Below are 19,851 nucleotides of genomic sequence, written 5' to 3' on the forward strand. Positions count from 1 at the left end.
TTTTGAAACCTATATCATTTCAAAGCATACATATTCAGCTTTATCATGATATAAAAATCATTTGGGCTCAAACAAAAATAAAGTGTGAAAATAGCAGCTTTTGTCAGGTGAAAATATTTATTTTGTAGCATAATTTAGATCAAAATTTTAACCTATATTACAAAATCTTTGAATAAATCCAAACACATGACCTGAAAGAATGATTCTTCTTCTTTACAATGGTACCAAATTCATGAAATTCGATGCTCAATTAGAGCAGCAATGACCGAATGAAAAGAGGTGTTTTGGTCCGCATCAAGCTCATTAAATATGCAAAACATCTCAAGTCATGAATATCAATTGGATGAAAGAAGCCACTTTCTTGGGACCTGCAGTCTGACTGCATGTTACAATTTGCTTTAACAGTTTTGTACTAATACCATCATAGCCTGTTGACTTCTTTGATGTTAAAGCTTGTACTATTTTAATTATTTCATGTCGGTCTGTGGGAGTAAAAAACATTGTATTTTGATTTGGCTGGGAAAGATATTCTTTAAAATTCGTATTGTCACTAACTATCTTGGAAGCTAAATTGGGACCGATGTTTGTAAAGAAACGGTTGAATGATTGTGCGATTTCAGCCGGTTGAGATATTTCTTCATTGTCTATCTTAAGACTGTCCCTGTTGCTATGTGGTTTGCTTTTGTTAATCAATTTGTTTATAACTTTCCACGTGGCATTTAAATTTCCTTCTGCATCTTTTAATTCCTTACAATAATAATCTTTTTTGGATGAGCAGATTACACTGTTAAGAGTATTGCGATATTTTTTATACTTCTTAAGACTTTGTTCAGACGGTTTAGAAATATACAATTTATAAAGTTTATTGCGTTTTTTAATTGAACGTATAATTCCTCGAGTGATCCATGGGTTTCTTTTATCATTTTTGCGTTGTTTTCTTTGAACAAGTGGTATATTTTTATTATAATAATGAGTTAGTTTGTCAATAAAGTATTTGTAAGCTCTATTAACATCATGCTGAACCATAATTTCATGCCAGTCTTCTCTTTCTAAGTCTTCAATTAAGGCCGAAATAGTATTAAAATTTTCTTTTCTATATTTTCTTTTATTCGGCTTTTTATTATCATTAAGCTTCAGAAGTGGAGAAATAAAAAATATTGGTAAGTGATCCGTAATATCATAAGTAAAAACACCACTATGATTATTATCATTAAAAGAATTGGAAAATATGTTATCAATTATTGTCGCTGACATTGGAGTTATCCTAGTAGGTATATTTATACATGGATAAAAGTCATATGAAAATAGTGTATTCAAAAATGTATTTATGATATTCTCACTGGCATCATGATTTCCGATTAAATGTGACGTGCTTTGTATATGATGTGACAAGTCAATATTGAAATCGCCCATTATGTAAATATGTTTATTTTCTCGTGAAATTTTATCCAATTCACTATCTAAGTTTTCAAGAAAGTTGTTAATATTGCTACCTGGGGGTCTGTATAATGTTCCTATGACTACATTTTTTCCAACTTTATTATCTATTTCAATGAATAAACTTTCTATATCTTCAAAATGAATATCTGTTCTAAGTTTATATTTGATATTTGAATTAATATACATTGCCACCCCTCCTCCTCTTCTTTTCCTCCTATCAATGTGTATCATGTGATAACTTGGTAAATTATAGATATTTGGAGAATTTGACTTCAACCAGGTTTCCGAAATACCAATGACTGAAAAAGAATAATTGTTTAGAGAAGTTAAAAAAGTTTCGACAGAGTCAAAGTTTTTGCAGATACTTCTGGAATTGAAATGTATATAACAATAGTCAGTGAATATATCTGACCACTTGATTTATGAAATGGTATCAGATGAAGTAAAGCTCACTAATCTGTCTTCCATAATACAAGGCTTTATAGCGAATGACTGGTATGATTGACAGCACACATACATGTAATGATCAATGCGTTCCACTGTACATAAAAATCAGTCCTGTCATTGACCAGGTGCAATACAAATCAACATATTGATAACATCTACAGGTCAAATGTCATTGCTTCAACAACCAAACTTCCGTCCTGAATGTGTTATCCACAAATGTGCACCTGTGGTTTTTATCATTGGATTCATTCAACAAAATATTTCTCCTTTAAAAAAACCTCTTGAACATTTAGTTCTGTTAATAGGTCTATTTTTGTTACATCATCTACATGTATCTGGAACATGGACTGGAAAGTTGATGATTTCTTGTACAATGGTCACACACCAGAACTGACGAAATCAGGAAAAAGGTCTTTAATTTTCTAGTCTTGTCATGCTATAAAGGTGGTCAGGAGAATTAAGAAACTATTCTAAAATGCATTGAGTGTGATGTCAAAGATCTGTGAATATTCAAGATCACTGTGACGAGAGCAACTACATGTACTTTCTTTCAACTTATTTATCATTATTTGACCTCTCTGACGATTATTTTGTCGGGGAAAATGCTTAACTTAAGATTTATGAACTTACCGTGCAGACAAACATGGACAGAAATAAAACAGCAATCTTTGTATATCTCAGATAAAGCCTGCAAAGATACATGTATAATGAAAAATTACATTAATTACCATACAAACAAATAAAACTACTCATAATTCTGCTGCAATGACTCCTATACTTTACAAGAACTGTTGACAATACTTTAAACATCGGAAAACTCTGAAAAGTAAAATGGATACAGGTATGTCACAAATGTTGTCACTTCCCAATCAAAATAATCAGTCTTAATACAATCAAATGCTCTTTTCCATCAATTCTTGTGATCCACATGGGCCGTGGAATGGTTTTCATAAGGGGGGGGGGGCAGCTGACCATGAACATGTATAGAAACTCATAAGCAAATGGTCATTTTTCATTTATGTACACATTTATTGAAAACAGTCTCCTACCCCCGGAGGGGCCACTTCCATTGACGAGTGGATACCATGCGCGACCATGGGGTGTCGAAAAGCACCCTAAACCTAGCGAAAATTGGATACCCTTATTTCACAATTTTAGTGTTTTTGATACCCTTATTACGTGTTTCTTTGGTCGCGCATGGTATCCACTCGTCAATGTAAGTGGCCCCCCAACCCCGCTACCCCTGACGCACTGCACCAGTCTATACCTAGATGAGTTCTCCTGCAATGCCTACTGGACCTAGCAGTATAATTGGTTAACATGTTTTAGGATCGGTCCAATTCAAAGGGGAGATGGTGAAAAGTCAGGTAAAATGTCAAGCGCATGTATATGCCACAGTTAGATATATATCAAATCTATGGCTATGTTTGTCATGCTTCGGAAATTTTTCTGAGCTGATTTACATAACACAGTTCTTTTGCTGGTAAGGATTTCCTTGCTTGCCAACTTAACAGAGAATAGCTCATAATATATCCTGCATTTAAAGTTAAATACATGAATACATATGGCCACATTTATCAATGATTTATGAATTTTCCACATTGGCACTTGAACGTTTGAACCTGTTAGAATGCCAACATTTTTTTTATTGCTGGCAGGAAATGTTGTCTTGCTTGCCAAGCATGAAGACAAGTGTAAAATTCATCAAGCATACGTGACAAAATGCAACAGAAAGGGGGATTAAAATCATCACAAGACTACAAATCCGCTTCTCTTTTTCAGCTAATCATTAATATTTTCCAAGCCAGCATGAATCTTCTTTGGAGCTAATTTGTTGATTGTAAAAGGAAATCATTCCCACCACAAGATTCATCCTGGCAGGAAGCAATTCAAACGTGACAATCAAAATAGAAATATAATAATCTCACAACATTAAAGGTCAACAAACGTCTTGTCAATGATTTCTGAATTAGTAATTACTACAATGATTGTTGACTAATGACTACAATTCCTCATTCAAATGTTTGTTATTAATAACACTTAAGAAACAAAAAATATTTAAAAATGCCAACTGTCATGATGACAACCAGAATATTTATTCCAATAGTAATTAAACAAAATGGCCGCCAAATATTTCTATGTGATATATGAATAAAACAGAATGTGCTAAATGATCCCTGTATAACAAGCTGGTAAACAGGGAAGCATTTTATAAAACAAATGAAAACTAAAATCACAAAATATCACATCAGCGTACTTGTTTCCTACTGTAATGTATTACAGTCAGTACTTACTTTGTTTGATTGGAAGGCTTGCATCTTGATAACACCCTTTTAAATTTACTATTTGACGTGTCCCCATCATCGTATGCTAAGTCATCCAAAAGCATCTTATCCCATGAGAAAGATGTTCTCTGCGATGTCTCAAATCTGGAAAAATCAATCCAAAAACCAATCATTAGAAATAGCTTGTTAAATGTCAAATGTAATTGGTATACAAAGAAGCTACAGGTGCATATATAGTTTATGTTTCGGACGCACATTTAAAGGTGAGACAAAAAAGTGAAACCTACAAATTTTCATACATTTTCATCACTTGCCAGCTGGGTTTTGCTTTGGAATAATTTACTCACAAGATTGTCTTTTTGCCTCATGAGTGCTGGAATTCTAAAACCGATGCAGAATTTGTATTGGCAACTTTCCGACCCCCCCCCCCCCCCCCCCCGGAAAAAATAAATTGTGATGAATGCTGAGTAATCTAGACTGCTGGCCACATACATGTACATGTACATGTAGAGGGTTGTGCAAATTCAGGCCTACTACAGTTGTACACATGGTACATGTACGTGTAGATGAGCTTCCATGGTTTGAGTTTTGAGCTCTGATATTACATTTTAAATTCCCACTAATTTCTAAATAAAATTATTGGTACTAATGAAAGGGAAATCTGTCCATTCATGTTTCCACGGTCCAGTGTACATGTATAGTGGAAGTGCCGTGGCCGAATGGTCTAAGGCGCCTGGCTATACATGAAAATGTCCGGGGTTCGATCCCCGGCCGCGGCAGCTATGCCCCTGAGCAAGGCATTTAATCTACAATGCTCTTTTATCCTGCTTTCAAATAAATGGCAATGCTACATTATATGCATTATTGGTAACTAGGTGTGAACTTGTTTTGTTTTTTTAAATGAACATGATCATTGTGCATTTTCCTTATGGTGAGACTTGTAAAAAATGTAATAATTAAAAAAATTAAATTAAGTTAAATTCAATTCAATTACTTCTTGAATGATACATGTAATGCAATAATTGCCTAGAATTTCAGAGTGTCTTGTATTTTGATTGTCCAAGTCTGGTCACCCTGGTGTAATCCCATGCTTAAAATCTAAAACACAGAATTTACAGTATGTCATCTTCAATCTTGATAGAATTTGGAACTAAAACAGACAATCTTCATTCAATACAACATTTCAAGGAGTTAACAAGGTTATGGAGTGTGCTTTTTCCTGTTTATTTCATATAAAGAGTATAAAGAAGATAAAGTCCTTTTCCACATGACCATACAAAAACTTTGGTAGAACACAAATGGTACCAGGAGTAGGACATCGGCATAATTCACAAAGATAGTTTCAAACTTCATGCAAAACACTGAGAAATCTGGAAGAATGGAACAGAACTCAAGAGACACAACAGATATGATTTTTAATTTGTCCTCTTTTGTTGTTTTACTGATGGTACCGTAGCTGATTTACCATTCAAACATAAACATTTTAACGGAATACAGACTTACGTTTTCCACATTATCTTGAAAATTGAAAAATTTCAAGATTAATTAGGTTCTTTATAGATTCATTGACCCCCAAATTAGCGTTAGAACTGACTAGTGACCTGAAATTACACGCATCCATTTGGCAATTTTTTTTTTATGTTACATGTACTTTAAAAATTATCTTAATCTTGGTTCTGGTTTTGATGTTGACACCATATGTACCAAAAATGACCTTGACCTTGATAGCGTGACCTGAAACTCATGCCAAATGATCAGTGACACTCGATTATATTACATTTAAGTATCATGAAATAGGTCCTTATAAATAATCAATGTTATGACACTTTATAACAATGGTTAAGATTTTATGTCGATGACACTGTCACCTCCTTCAGAAAAAAAGGGGGTTAGTATGTCTTACTTCTGCTTTGCAAGCAAGCAAAATATAGAATTAAAATAAAAAATGAAAAAAAAAATTATACATGTACATGTTGTTTCTATCATCCCTTTCTTTAGACCTTCCTCCTTCTATAGCAAAACCGTAAAACTTACATTACAGGGTGTAAAGTACATGCAAAAAGTTTGTTAAGGCTATAAAATGTGTGATAAAAACACTGCATACTTTGATCACCATTTCAGGAAATACTATATGTACAGTCCCTGAGGCCAATTCCCTTCCAGGTTTAGGGTGCAGGTAAAGATGTTTGGGATAAGGGTGAGGGGGTTGGGGTGAGGGAGGAACAGAGTCTTCCTTCTACAGAAAGTAGTCCATGCAAATCAGACCAGGCACCAATATCACTTGCAACTGTTTCCATCAATGTGGCAACTACCATGGTAACAGGGCTATAAGCAGCCAATCGATATCAAGGTTACCATGGTTTAGATGCTGCAATGGCAAAGTTACCATACTTGAAATGCGCACCATTTCAAAAACATGACAAAGACGTTTCTACATCTGGATAAACCAAGAATAAAAAACTTAGCTCGCTTACCTGCGATCATCATCATTATCATCATCTACAGCTGTTTCCATCTCTTTGTACACTGAATTGCTGTGAAGTATAGAGTGTCCATTTGATGATATACTACCATGACTGCTCTTGCTTTCATTCCCATCCAAGAGTCCCTTTGTTTCACCTTCATCTTCCATTTCCTCAGCTACATACATGTATCAAAATAGCGATGACAGGATTTAGTTGAGGAGAGAAGGGAGGAGTCGCATAGATTTTGACGTGGAATCAAAATTGATTCTTCTCTCAATGGAAAGTGTGCTCCTCATTCTGCAATTGAAAAACAGGTGCCCCCATAATTGTTATAATAACAAATTTACATTAAAGTTAAAAGCTACAGAAATCCTTCAATCTGATTGGCTGTTTGTAAATTTGTTACAGAAAATGTGCATTTGAAATTGTAATAAGTCTTTGAAGACACGGGACCCAGATGTGAGAAAAGGAATTTGTTAAATTACTCACAAACACAATGTTCACTTTAAAATAAAATGTTTTCATGTACGGTGTACATGCATTATATGAATGAATATTTATATTTACTATGGTCGTATATATATGCAAAAAAATTCCGGGGGGTGTATTAAATACACATACATTTTTTAAAGAAACTTTTTTTTGGAAGAAAAAACTTTTTTTAAGAAGCGTCAGAGCGAAGCAACCGAGCTTGTTATATAGGGGTGCTTTTGCATTTTCTAAAGTGAAATTGAACGATTTCATGCACTCACACATTTGGTGAAAATTTTCAGAAAAAAATATAAGTTTTCAAAATTTCAGGTACGGCCATGCTTGATACATGTACAAGTATATATTGTAATCAGAAATGTGGGTGTTTTGAAAATGCCTCATTCTTAAAAGCACTTCAACATATTGGTGAAGCTGGTAAAATTGTTAAAGAAAAATGTAGATTATAAAGCGATATGGGAATTATTTAAGAATGACAGAACCAGCTCAGACTCCTGTTAAGGTCACAAAACATCCACACATGAAACTCAAGTTCTAACAACATTCTGAGGAAGTAAATGTGCTATTAAGCAATCACAAAGCAGACTGTATTTGACATCCCTCCTTTCAGTTTCATAGGATAATTTGTAACTTATGCAAAATGTAGATCACTCAGTGACATCTCAAACTACAGTCTGTTGTCATAAGTGTTGAAATTCTTCAAAGGTTACTTGTACAAGTACAAAACAAGAAGCACATACTGATTATAAGTTACCTTTGATCATCACATCCTGGAAATGTGTCTCCTCTGTAAACAAATCCTTATCCTCATTAATGAATTAATCTTTAATTTTAAATCAACAATGAATACACATGCAGACCAACCACTTTGACAGAGTATTGCAGAGCAACACAAAATATGTTTACTTGTGTACATGTACATAGTTGTAGTTGAAAGAAAACAGAATTAACTCTAAATTACACAAGTTTATTAAGACCTTTAACCGATCATACTTTTAATAGGCCAAGGTTTCTGTTTGTACACTATATTGTATGTCTGGATTGTCTAGTATTTCCAACGGGTGCATCATTGATTTTTTGAGAGGCGAGGACAAGACAATCAGAAATAATTTTTTCTCCGGTTTCAGGGGTAATATAGCATTCAGACCTCTATTTTTTTTAGTACCCATCTTTCTTGAATTTCTTCATTACTTTCCTTTTACCATTAAAGATGAAAAATCATGACCGGAGGTGCCTCCTGAGGATGTGGCACTCATGATTTTAAGGCAAAAGTTAAGAGCAACACACAAGATTTAAGATTCATTTCATTTGAAAACAGGACTGGGATTATAAAAACTTACATATGTACATTGTAAATAATGGCTGAGGGTGAAGGGGGGGGGGGTACCAAGAAGAGTCATGGAATGAGTCAAGTGTTTTCTGAAGTCAAATTCTGTGACATACTTAAAGTAACATACAAAAGTAAATCAGCATAAAAAGAGACACTATGTAGGGGAGACCGGGGTTAGTTGGAACATTTTTGACAGAAATGGTTGTAAAATCCAAATAGATTTTATTCGAGAAACAATCGATATATCAGCTTGAAGCATATATCTCAGGGCTTCAAATGTACCCCATAAAATTTTTAACTCCATTATGGTTACTGAAAAAATCCAACTTGAACAAGACCATTGCAAACGTTCCAACTTACCCCCATATCGGGGTAAGTTGGAACATGGTATGGGGTAAGTTGGAACACTGCATGGTCAATTAAGAATTATACTTAAACTACTTAAAACTGTAATATCACATGGTTTTAGCCTATTTGCTTTATCTTATTCAAGTTCAAAATATTAAAGTGTGGATTCATTGAAATTTAGGCTTTCTATTATACAGCCACTCACACAAGCAGACTGTGTAGTAGAATTCCGCATATTTGGGTGCATTTGAGTTTACATGCAATTAGGTGTACTCTCAGCAATTTCATGTACTTCTGCATCAAATTTATAAGACAAAAATTAATTGTTTATATTTTTTTCATAATTAATTATGCAAATAAGCATATAAAATTTTCCTGAAATTTGCTTTTTTTGGTATGTTTTTGCCTTTAACTCTATTTATTAAGCTAGTAGAATGCTAATTTTTGGTGAGAGTATCAATTTTTACATTTATAACAAATATCCACCAAAAATTCAAAAAATATAATTTATTATGTATTTATTATTATTTTTTTTTTTATTTGTATTTTTGTTTTCCGAACTTTGTTTTTTCCGATGGACTTTGTCAGGAGTCTTTTGCGATCATAAATAGTATAAAATGAATCTATTTGAACCAGCAAAAGTAAATCATACATTTAAGACTTTTGGTTGAAAAATTATGATGTTTGATTATGATGTTTAGGGTAAGTTGGAACATGTTCCAACTAGCCCCTTCAACTTTGTTCCAACTAACCCCGGAGGCCCATTTGACATTTATAAGCTTACAGCACAAAAAAGGGACTTCACCATGGCATATTAATAACCTCATTTTGTAGCTTGGTATAAGTGTCTATTATACCCCCAAACTGGCCAACTTGATCTATAAACTTCTCTGAGATAATCAAACATTTCTGAACGAGAAAAAAATTACTCAGAAGGTCAAAAAAAAAAAAATTGTTTCGAACTTCACCAGGCTTGTTGCACATGTTTTGTCTGTAATATGGTGGATGGCTCTTGATAATGACAATAACTTGAGGGCAGTATTGCAGAAATTTATTTAAAGACGTTAAAGAAAATTACAATGTTTCAACTTACCCCATGTTCCAACTAACCCCGGTCTCCCCTACTATGCTTGTAAGACATAATATTCAATCTATAATAGCAAGCTGTTTCAAGTACATTTGAGGTTTCAGTCTCATAGCGTTGTTTACTCATTAGTTTCACAATCAGATTAAAGCCAAGTTAATGAGAAATAGCTTTGAAAACACTTGACCTCGTCCAGTGGTTAACTTTGTTTAGACAAACTTTTCGGAAAAAACTCACAATAAACCCCATTGAGGTCTGCCAAGAAATAATAGTGTCACACTGATGGAGATTTTCAAAGCAAAAAAAAAATAAATAAAAAATTGCACAGAATTAAAAAAGGAATACAGTACACTGATGTCAGGATGCAAACAGCAAAATGATACATGTACACAAGCAAAATTTATATTGATGCTGTGTAAACTGTAAGATATTATTAAGAGTAGGTTAAATTGTACAGTGGACATTATTTATTACACAACACTTGACAAATTATTGATCAAGAAAACAGGAGGAGGTACTTATTTTATTGATGTTTTGGTATCAAAATATTCAATAACACATCCTATTGATACAAATGTAGACCCTGGAGGTAGACACTGTTCTCACTACAATTCAAACCTAAAAACTGGAAACAGGTTCAGGAAACCAGTTTGGAAGATCACTTACATGTAGCTGGCGTTCCCATTTGAACACATGAAAGTGATTTTCAAAACCACTTCATGGAAAGCGATCTTATTGCTTGAGTACGCTCTCAGTTTCGCAAGAAATTTGAAACCGCAGCGTAGGCATTCTCCACACAACATGTGCGGAGATCGCTTCCCGAAGAGTAGTTGTTGCTAAAACCAGTTTAACGAGGCAAAGCGATCTTGAAAACTACAATGTGATTTCTCTAACCGGTTTGGAAGATCGCTTTGAAGATCAATTCGGCCATTCTGATTACAGTTTCCACTAACCAGTTTTAGGACGGTAATGAGTACGGGGTCTAAGGGCGTGTTTGTGCTTCCACTTTTCAGGTCAGAATCAGCGTTTCCATACGTGATTAGTCCAAAACACGGTTGCGTTCATGCTTACTTTCATTTACACGACGTTTCAGAACGCCGATCGTAAACTCACAAAAAGGTACGTTTCAAAATGTCGTTTGACCAGAATCAGGGTTTCTGGGTAAGTATAAACAGAACCACGATCGTAAACGTCTTTAAATGACGTCATATGTCACATGCTTCCGGTGAGATGAAAATCCGCGGGCAAATACAGCATTTTTCTATCCACGGAATTACATGTACCTCTCATCTCCCTGGTTCTGATAATGACCAATGTACATTTGCATGTGTGATTATTAATTTAAGTACTATCACTACACTCTTCTAATTTGTCATCACCATGAATGAGTTATGATGAGGAGACATCGCTGAGCCATAAAGCCCCAGTAAACAGAAAGATGTCTTATTATTTCCTTTATACTTTAATATTCTTTATTTTGGCTAATTATCATCACCATGGTGGAAATTCTATGGCTATGTCAAGTAGCTCCATGCATTTACCAAAATATCGGAAATTTTTTTATGTTTAAATAATAGTCGACCACTACACCACTCTGTAAAAATAAACTTTCGATAAAGGGCAAGCTCAATTTGATCTCGCTTTCCTGTTCAACGAAAATTACGATGCGAAGCCAGCTGGAGATCATGATTTCGCCTCTTAAAAGTTAAGCATAAACAGCACTCCCAGAACCACGTTTACGATCGGCATTCTGAAACGACGTTTCAAAATGCTGATTCTGTCTACGCAATGGAAGCATAAACACACCCTAAATCTACATCAAAATTAAGCCTATAACTTCATCTCAAAAATCATTTTTTTAAATCTCAAAATAACTACTTTTAGATCAACCCTGCATGTACATACAGTGTTTATAAAGCTCATCATGGTTCATTAAGTTCCTTTTAAAAACTAATCAGCTGGAAAGCTTACAGAGGCTTACACAAAAAGCTTTCGGAGAAAATCTTCAGGTTACTATTAGGGCCGTCTGTACCAGCCCGAGTTTTCAAAATAGCGTGCTATTCCTGATATGGCAAATTATCCCGATCCGAACAATCTAAATATCATTTGTAATGGAGACACAATTATCACACTAGTTCGTTGGATTAATCTCGAGATTGCAATCCCAAGTCAACTTAGGATTATTTGCAAAATAGCGCTTTATTTTAAGAATTATCACGCTAATTTGCAGGTGCAGACGCACTCGGGACTATTTATTTACGGCATCAGACCATAGTGCATCGATGCCTCGCTCGAGCAGGAATCGCATTTCCTGCGATGGTAAAGACAGGGTTTCTTGAATCTCAAGATTAATCGCGAAGAGGGCCGATCGGGCTAAAATCTTGAGATTGAGCAAACTTGGGCTGGTGCAGCACCGCCTATTGTTATTGAATACAGGATCAACTACATGACTGCTTCATCCTATGACCTAGGTGTATATATGGATGGGCGCCCAGGTTGTAAATAAATTGCATGCATGTGACAATATTATCAACTTTATATACATTTGAACTGAATAAGATTACATGTACAGTGTAATTAGATCTCATTTGCATTTTATTTTGAATTTTTTAATGTATTTTTTTCATTCATAATTGTATTCAATAAAATATTTTTCATTCATTCATTCTTCAATCATTCAATCATCATTCATTCATTCATTCTCATTATTTAATAAATTTTTAGTAATGTATTTGCTTTATTTTTTTATTTCAATTTTCATTTATATGAATATTTTATCTTATTCAGGAGAGGGGGGAGGGTCTGTTAATCAGCTTCCTTCAACCCACGATACTTTTCTCTGCTCCGACACTAACATATCACACACAAAAACGTCTTGCCTCTTTTTATAGGTCACCCAGCTACATGCTCTGATAATACCCATACATCGACGTCATTCTGTCCAAACATACTGTCAAATTGGAATGCTATTTTAAAGCCGATTTAGTTTTAAACCCCTTAACTCAGCTTTTCATATAAGGTTTCTCCCTGTGACTGCACATGTTGAAGCGATGTTGTCAGGATTCAACCTTCTAGTGAAAGTGAAATCTTAAGTGGCCAATTGCATGAAAGGGTCTTTCCAAGGAAAGTCTAATATGTCGCATACATGTATCTTTTAAGATGTGCTGTATACGGGATATTTCTGACATTTATGATAAACAAATATTTTAGCTAGCTTTTAAAGGTCAAGTCCACCTCACAAAAATGTTGATATATAAATCAATAGAAAAAATCAGACAAGCATATTAAATGCTGAAAATTTCATCAAAATTGGACATAAAATAAGCAAATTATGATATTTTTTATTTTCACTTATTTTTCACAAAATACATGTAGTTGCACAATTTAGTCACGTAAAAATGAGAATCGATTATTTCCCTAATTTCTTTGGTTTTTTATTGTTTGAATTACACAATATTTCAATTTTTACAGATTTGACAATAAGGACCAACTTGACTGAACCATAAAATGTTAAATAATGGTGATTCCACATGTTCAGGGAGAAATTATAAAACTTTGTTTCACAGGACAAAGGGGAGAAAATTAGAATATTTCATATTTTATATACATGTAATAATATACAACAGAAAAAATTAGTGAGTGAGTGATGTCATCAGTTCCCTCATTTGCATACCAACTGGTACATGTATGTGCATAACTGTTTTGTGAAATTAAGCGAAACTTTAAAATGTCATGTAACTTTCTTATTTTACGTCCGATTTTGATGAAATTTTCAGTGTTATGCTTTGATTTTTTTTTAAATTCAAATCTATTTTTTGCTGGTATGGACTTGCCCTTTAAATCAATTTTTGCACAATTTCACGATATACATGTACAATATCACATCATTTTATAACAAAGATTTTGTTTACTTTTAATGGATGAATGAAATATGTTAGCAGGTAAATTATTTAAAATGAACGCACGATAATGCCACAATTTGGAAGCTGCTTTGCAGCCGCTGGCAATCTTTGTCATGAAAAAGTGTCCCTGGGAAATTGGGATCTAGGACCGATTGCAAGGAAGGGTCTTTGCAAGGAACGTCTTTCATGTAGCCAATTATGACGTGGAGTATGAAATGCCTCTTTCATAAAGTTCCTGCAAACGTATTTTATTCATGAATCTGTTTAAATGAACAAATTACATTGTTTACAGATGTAATATTTTATATGTCATTATAAAAAATTGATTTAAAAGTGAGCTAGATCTAACGTTAAGCCTAAATAATGTGAATAGTTTATAAGGATTCCCCAAACTGTTCATTCTGTGGAAGAGACCCTGAATGAAACAATTGTACATATTTTTTGTGATTGACCGGTTGTTAATATTGTGTGGGATGATCTTATATCTAGTATAATAAACCAAAAACAACAATCGAATATTATCATTTCCTCCTTTGTAAAGATATTTGGTATTCAAGGTGATAATTTTTTAACATTCTTTTTCCTTGCTTTCAAATACTATGTTCACTTTTGTAAATTTAATAACAAAACCCCCAATATTGTGGAATTCAAAGCTCGTATCAAAGGCATTAAGGATATTGAATATTTTTTGGCGAAGAAAAATGGTAAATTACCTGCACATTCTGAAAATGGAGATTTGATATTAAATTAGTCTTAATATATAAAGTATCTGTCTCTACAAAGTTATAAATTAGTGCTGCTCTGTTTAATCATGTACATGTAAATAGCTTGTTGATTAGTTTGATTTATTATATTGTAATTTATACTTTGATCAATAAAGATTGAAAGAAAAAAAAGAAAGAATAGTTTATAGGCCTAATTCATTTGTAATTACTAGGAACTAAAAATACACACACAGCACATTATGGGCGACACGAAAGACGTTACTTGCAAATGCAAATACCTGTAGTGACGTGCACTTTTATATAGTTTCCTCATTCGCTATCCATATGGTTACGTATATGTACGTATTCCCTTTTGGCGAGCCATACCACTTTGCCTCTTGTCACGGCTCACGGGTTCCCTATGTAAAGCTGAGTCACTGTGTAGGTTAGTTGTTGTTCTGAGTCGATTTCGAATGGATCCAACGCTGAAAGCGTATAGTGGCCTGCGGAATTAACATACCCCGGCAGAACATACAGCGTCCAGCTAGGATCACAGAGCGCTCTGCAACGCAATGGCAGCTTCCAATCGCTTCAAGTTCTGAGCTCCAACCAGGTCTTCCAATCTCCAAGTACCCAGAGATCCATTATTAAGGAGAGCTAGTAAAGCAACCAAGGACGCGTTTAAGAGAGGAGTTCGTGATGCGAAAAATGCAGGCAACATCAAGGTGCTTCATGAAATTTCACAAGAATTCGTGCCCCATTCAATGTAGTGAAGGGCTGGATTTACCATTTTAAAAGAAGGAAGAGGAAAGGGAGGGCCGGACTGGAACCCGCTGCACATCTCATACGGTTTTCATGTCTGAATACATTGCCAATCATTCGGAAATGCAACAAGGGAGGAGAGGAAAATTAATGAAAAGGGCCCACAAGAAATGGAAGAGAATTAAAGGGACTCCAGATGAAGACGTCTACAAAACAAAAGCTAATGAGCTACGAATGGCCATGAAAGGAAAGCCACTGACAGAAAAATGCAAAAAAGGCATCTCAAGATGAAAGAAGTAAGTACTGACTTGCCCTTGACATCTCAAGATGAAATAAGTACTGACTTGCCCCCGACATCTCAAGATGAAATAAGTACTGATCAAGGAAGACTTGATGGTTTAGCCGAATCATTTTGAATACTGCTATTGGTATTATTTTCTCGGATAAAGTTTTAGTTTATAGATATATTGTATATGTTAGATATCTATGCTTTGTTTTCTCGGATAAAGTTTTAGTTTGCATATTTATTACATCGTATGTTAGATATCTATGCTTTGAAAAAAAAGAAAAAAAAAGAAGATAAAATAAAAGAATACATGTATCTATGTATACATGTCATACATACATTCCTAATCGGTACTGGAAGACGTGAAAACATTCAAGAATGGAGAATAAACAAGGTTAGGTGCGGTTTGACAACAATGGATAGATTAGTATGGACAAAGATGGAGTAACCCAACAACAAGAAGCTAAATGTGTAAGGAACTTAATGTGGCAGCAACTATCGAGCTACTTTACCCCGAGAACCTATCCATTTCTTTTTTCTTTGGGTTACCCAACATACGGGGCACATATAAGTATTCATGGTCATAGCCTGAATCGGCAGTACATGCCCCATGATACCACTCCAGGCACCTCTCAGTATCAGACTGTATCATTAGCCGCCCATCGTCTGGCTTTCGGCATGCAGAGGCAATAAGCATCGTTGCTGGTGGGGCGGGAGCCACTAGATGTAGGCACCTCCTTTCTACGTAAGAACGAGATATCGCTCAACTGTTTCACAAAGCCGATTTGGGCGATACGAAGAATGGTCCTTGGAAAGACACCTCCAGACATACGTCCTACGTAGGCATGATCTTCGGCATTGAGAGAAAATGCGTTTATGGCAACCACACTGACATATCACCTTTAAACATTTTTGGGGGTTGCACACTGATGCATTTTATCTGGGATAGCGCCAAGTTATTTTTTATATGGGAGCTAGTTGTCATCAATTTCAGGTCGTCTTTTAGCACGGCAAGACGACCAAAAACAGATGTCATTTTAACTTCTCCGAGCATTAGGTCCGGGGGTAATGTATAGGCCCAAATATTTTTTAATATGTTTTCTTTTATTCTCCATCCTATCCCCACATCATTTCCATAATTTTTTTTTGAAATATCGAAATGGGCGGCACTATCTCTCTGACCCCTCATACTTTCTCATTATAGATAATTAAACAACATGAAAACAAATTTCTTTAAAAGAAATTATGTAAGGTAAAAAACGCGTTTATAACGTTCAGCAAAAAAAAAACACGATACAAAACTAAAATGTTAAACATGGTAAATCATTCATTCATTTTTATTTCATTTTCATTATAATTATTTTCTTTTTGCTGAGATTAGTTTTAATCAAGGAAAATTAACTGTCGGATTTGGGCTAACTTGAGATGTGAAACAGTGAAACAAAACAAAAAATCTGCAGTAACAAAATAGCTATAATTGACAGATTAGGCCTAGGCCTATAGCTTACGAATCCATCACAATTATTACGAATGAAGATAAGCTAGTTCATTAAAGAAAAGGTTATGGAAAGTCCATACGAAGAGGCGCATTTTAAATCGTAGGGTAGGCCCCTTTCGGCCCCTATGTAATGTTAAAGCAATAATGTATAGTCTCTACTCCTCAACTTTGAAATGTTGAACATATATATTTTTTATATTCTTAAACCTTATATTCTTATATACGGTAAGCTTCCATATATTAAGTGATCAACTTTAAAGATGACCAACGTTTATGATCATTGTAATATTTAGCATTATTTCTGTAAATAGTATTTTTTCCATTGCGGATTGCACATCTTTTTCTATGTTTTAATTGTTATTGCAAAGCACTACTTTATCCACTTGGACATGTTTGCAGCAATTTTCATATTTTCCTTGTCTTCGGTTACTCATCATGCAACTGAGGTATGATTATACACTAAAGACTCACATTTGTATTTCTTGCGTTATATCTGACAAATAAAATAAATAAATTAGATTTTTCACAGGCAGCCTCTCATATTTTCCTTCTTAGTCTCATACAATCAGACACTGTTGGTTTTGTTTACTCCATTCAAACCCTATTTTTACCTCAACAGATATTAAAGAGAAATTCCAGTAGTTGCAGTAAACACTGATTTCATGAGAAAGTCTGTAAAACCAGGCTTAATTGTCAGTATATCATCGAGGATCTAGATCTGGTACAGTTACATAAACTGAACTTTGTGAAATCTTGAAATTTACGCTGAATAATGTTCAGACTGAACTTCCCCAACACAGATAAGCGCACGTGGGACAGTGTATAATTATTGCTTTGAGCGTCGGGCCCGACGCTCTACCCGAATCCTGTGCTTATTTGCTGATTTCTCAGCAATTACACAATTTCTTCCAGAATCCTTTGGCACATGCGTTTTATTTATACAAACAGACACATTGGTGGTCATTTCATTGGATTCTGTACGAACTCATTTTGATATCGTTACCAAAACTAGCATTTACCTTTAACGCATAATTTGCAAAATCATCATTATATATATGTGTATTCTATAAAAAAATCAGTATATTGAACTAATAAAATGTCGAAATTACTTAGTTAAATCAATTTTATGTCGGACAAGGGTCTCTTTCGTTGAAATATCAATGGAAGGTGTCTCTAAAAAGACACCCATGTTCTAAATAAGGGAAATAATGAAAATTTCGATTTTATCCATTAGTTATGTTTGTGAATCTTGAAAGTTTTTTCTCTCTTTAACTCATGATAAAGTACGCTCCATACATCAATTCTACAATCAGTAATAAATAAAACATTATTTTATCCCCTTTTATTGAAATATATGACTTTATGATAAGTCGTCATTCCGAAATAAAAGGTTCAGGTGACGATGAAGACTAAATATTTTTCCGATACTATCGATATCAAACGATGTCGCGGACTTGAAAGACAAAATTGCCTTCGTGAAACGGAAAGCGCTGATTTGTCACCAATCTTTCTATCTCGGAAGAATGGTCCTAGGCATAGAGATGTATACTATTACTAATATATCTCTATGGTCCTAGGACGTTCCTACATGTATGGCAGTGAGTCCAAACTTCGCGGACGGTCATTATCTAAGAAACTAGCCAATATCCTTAAAATCTGACATCATCAACGTGAAAAGCGACCTAAAATTACCATTTGGTGTAAGTTTCTTTAGGATGAGTTCAGTATTCATGAAAATATTGGCAAAAGATCGGCAAATTTGTCACCGTTAGCGCCCGTTTTGAAGAAATCTGATATTCTCAACAAGCATCACGATATCACCATTTTGCAAGCAGAAATCATCAAACATGTGAGTTAAATGTGGTACTAACCGATTCTATAGCATTTTGCCGTCAATCTGATATAAATATGATACTTTTTGAGCTTGAGTTTTTGTTTAAATGTCCACAAAAACTTTGGTCTGCGAAGTTAGGTCACACTTTTTCTGAACGCTTTTCCAGCACAGCGCGCATTCGCCGATCGGAATAGAATTTTGAGATCGCGATACCGGCGAATCCCCTTGACCTACTTTACATTTTCGTCCGTGATTTTATAGTTTACGATCTTGCCGTCAATGTGGTAACTATTTCTTGAATTGGTTTTGTATAAATTATGAATATTTTGTGAAAAATTTTAAGCCTGATGAATATTTTTGAAAAGTGCGCGAAGTTTGGACACCCCATCATAGTCATACGTATCGCTCATCTCGTCATGCAACACAGGCCACTGGGCTATGCCTGGCTATGGCACGGAGTGAGCGGCCGCGGCATGCGGCAACAGATGCCCCTTCATTCTTCTCCACGTTCTCCTGGCCTGCTCAACTTACATTCTCAATTTGATTACACGGCAAATAATACCCTAGTGGTCTTCAAAAAGTGGTACAAATAACACTTACTACTTTTACACAAGCTCTTTCTTTAACATCACTTCGGATTCAGCAGATCCTCAGCCTGAAACATTTATGGACAGAGCAGAAGTAGTCAAGTACCGGTACCAGTCCGCCCGTTCCCGTTGTTTGTTTATGTCTGATTGTAGTCTGCTTGAAAGAGTTTTTGTTTCTTTTAGAGTAAATTAACAATAGGTACTTTCCTTTCGTACGTAAGGAATAATATTTTGTTCAATCTTACAAATCAACAAAATCATCGTTTATGTAATTTGATGACTACCTCCAATGACTAGTCCCTACATAGTGTGTAACAAATTCATTTTGTATATCCTTTTCTGAGCTTAATTGCAAAGTACAGTCTAGTATGAGTACCGTATCGGTAATAG

The 19,851-nt window shown here is 34.7% G+C and overlaps 1 protein-coding gene across 3 annotated transcripts in view; it reads right to left on the bottom strand.

Moving 5' to 3' along the window:
- Window positions 1-19,851, bottom strand: part of LOC129261008 (P protein-like) — a 49,723-nt gene extending 29,872 nt beyond the window's left edge. The window contains exons 1-4 of one of the 3 annotated variants that reach the window (XM_064114574.1): window positions 19,475-19,849; window positions 6,647-6,934; window positions 4,182-4,316; window positions 2,518-2,575 (exon numbers count right to left, since the gene is read on the bottom strand). In XM_064114574.1, coding sequence (XP_063970644.1) covers window positions 2,518-2,575; window positions 4,182-4,316; window positions 6,647-6,822 — 369 coding nt within the window. In that variant the 5' untranslated portion in view covers window positions 6,823-6,934; window positions 19,475-19,849. Of the gene's footprint in view, window positions 1-2,517; window positions 2,576-4,181; window positions 4,317-6,646; window positions 6,935-7,880; window positions 8,081-19,474 lie in introns of those variants that run through there. The other 2 variants (XM_064114575.1, XM_064114576.1) reach the window with 2 other exon arrangements.

Source organism: Lytechinus pictus, unplaced genomic scaffold (assembly GCF_037042905.1).
Source record: "Lytechinus pictus isolate F3 Inbred unplaced genomic scaffold, Lp3.0 scaffold_19, whole genome shotgun sequence".
In the NCBI taxonomy this organism is placed as follows: domain Eukaryota; kingdom Metazoa; phylum Echinodermata; class Echinoidea; order Temnopleuroida; family Toxopneustidae; genus Lytechinus; species Lytechinus pictus.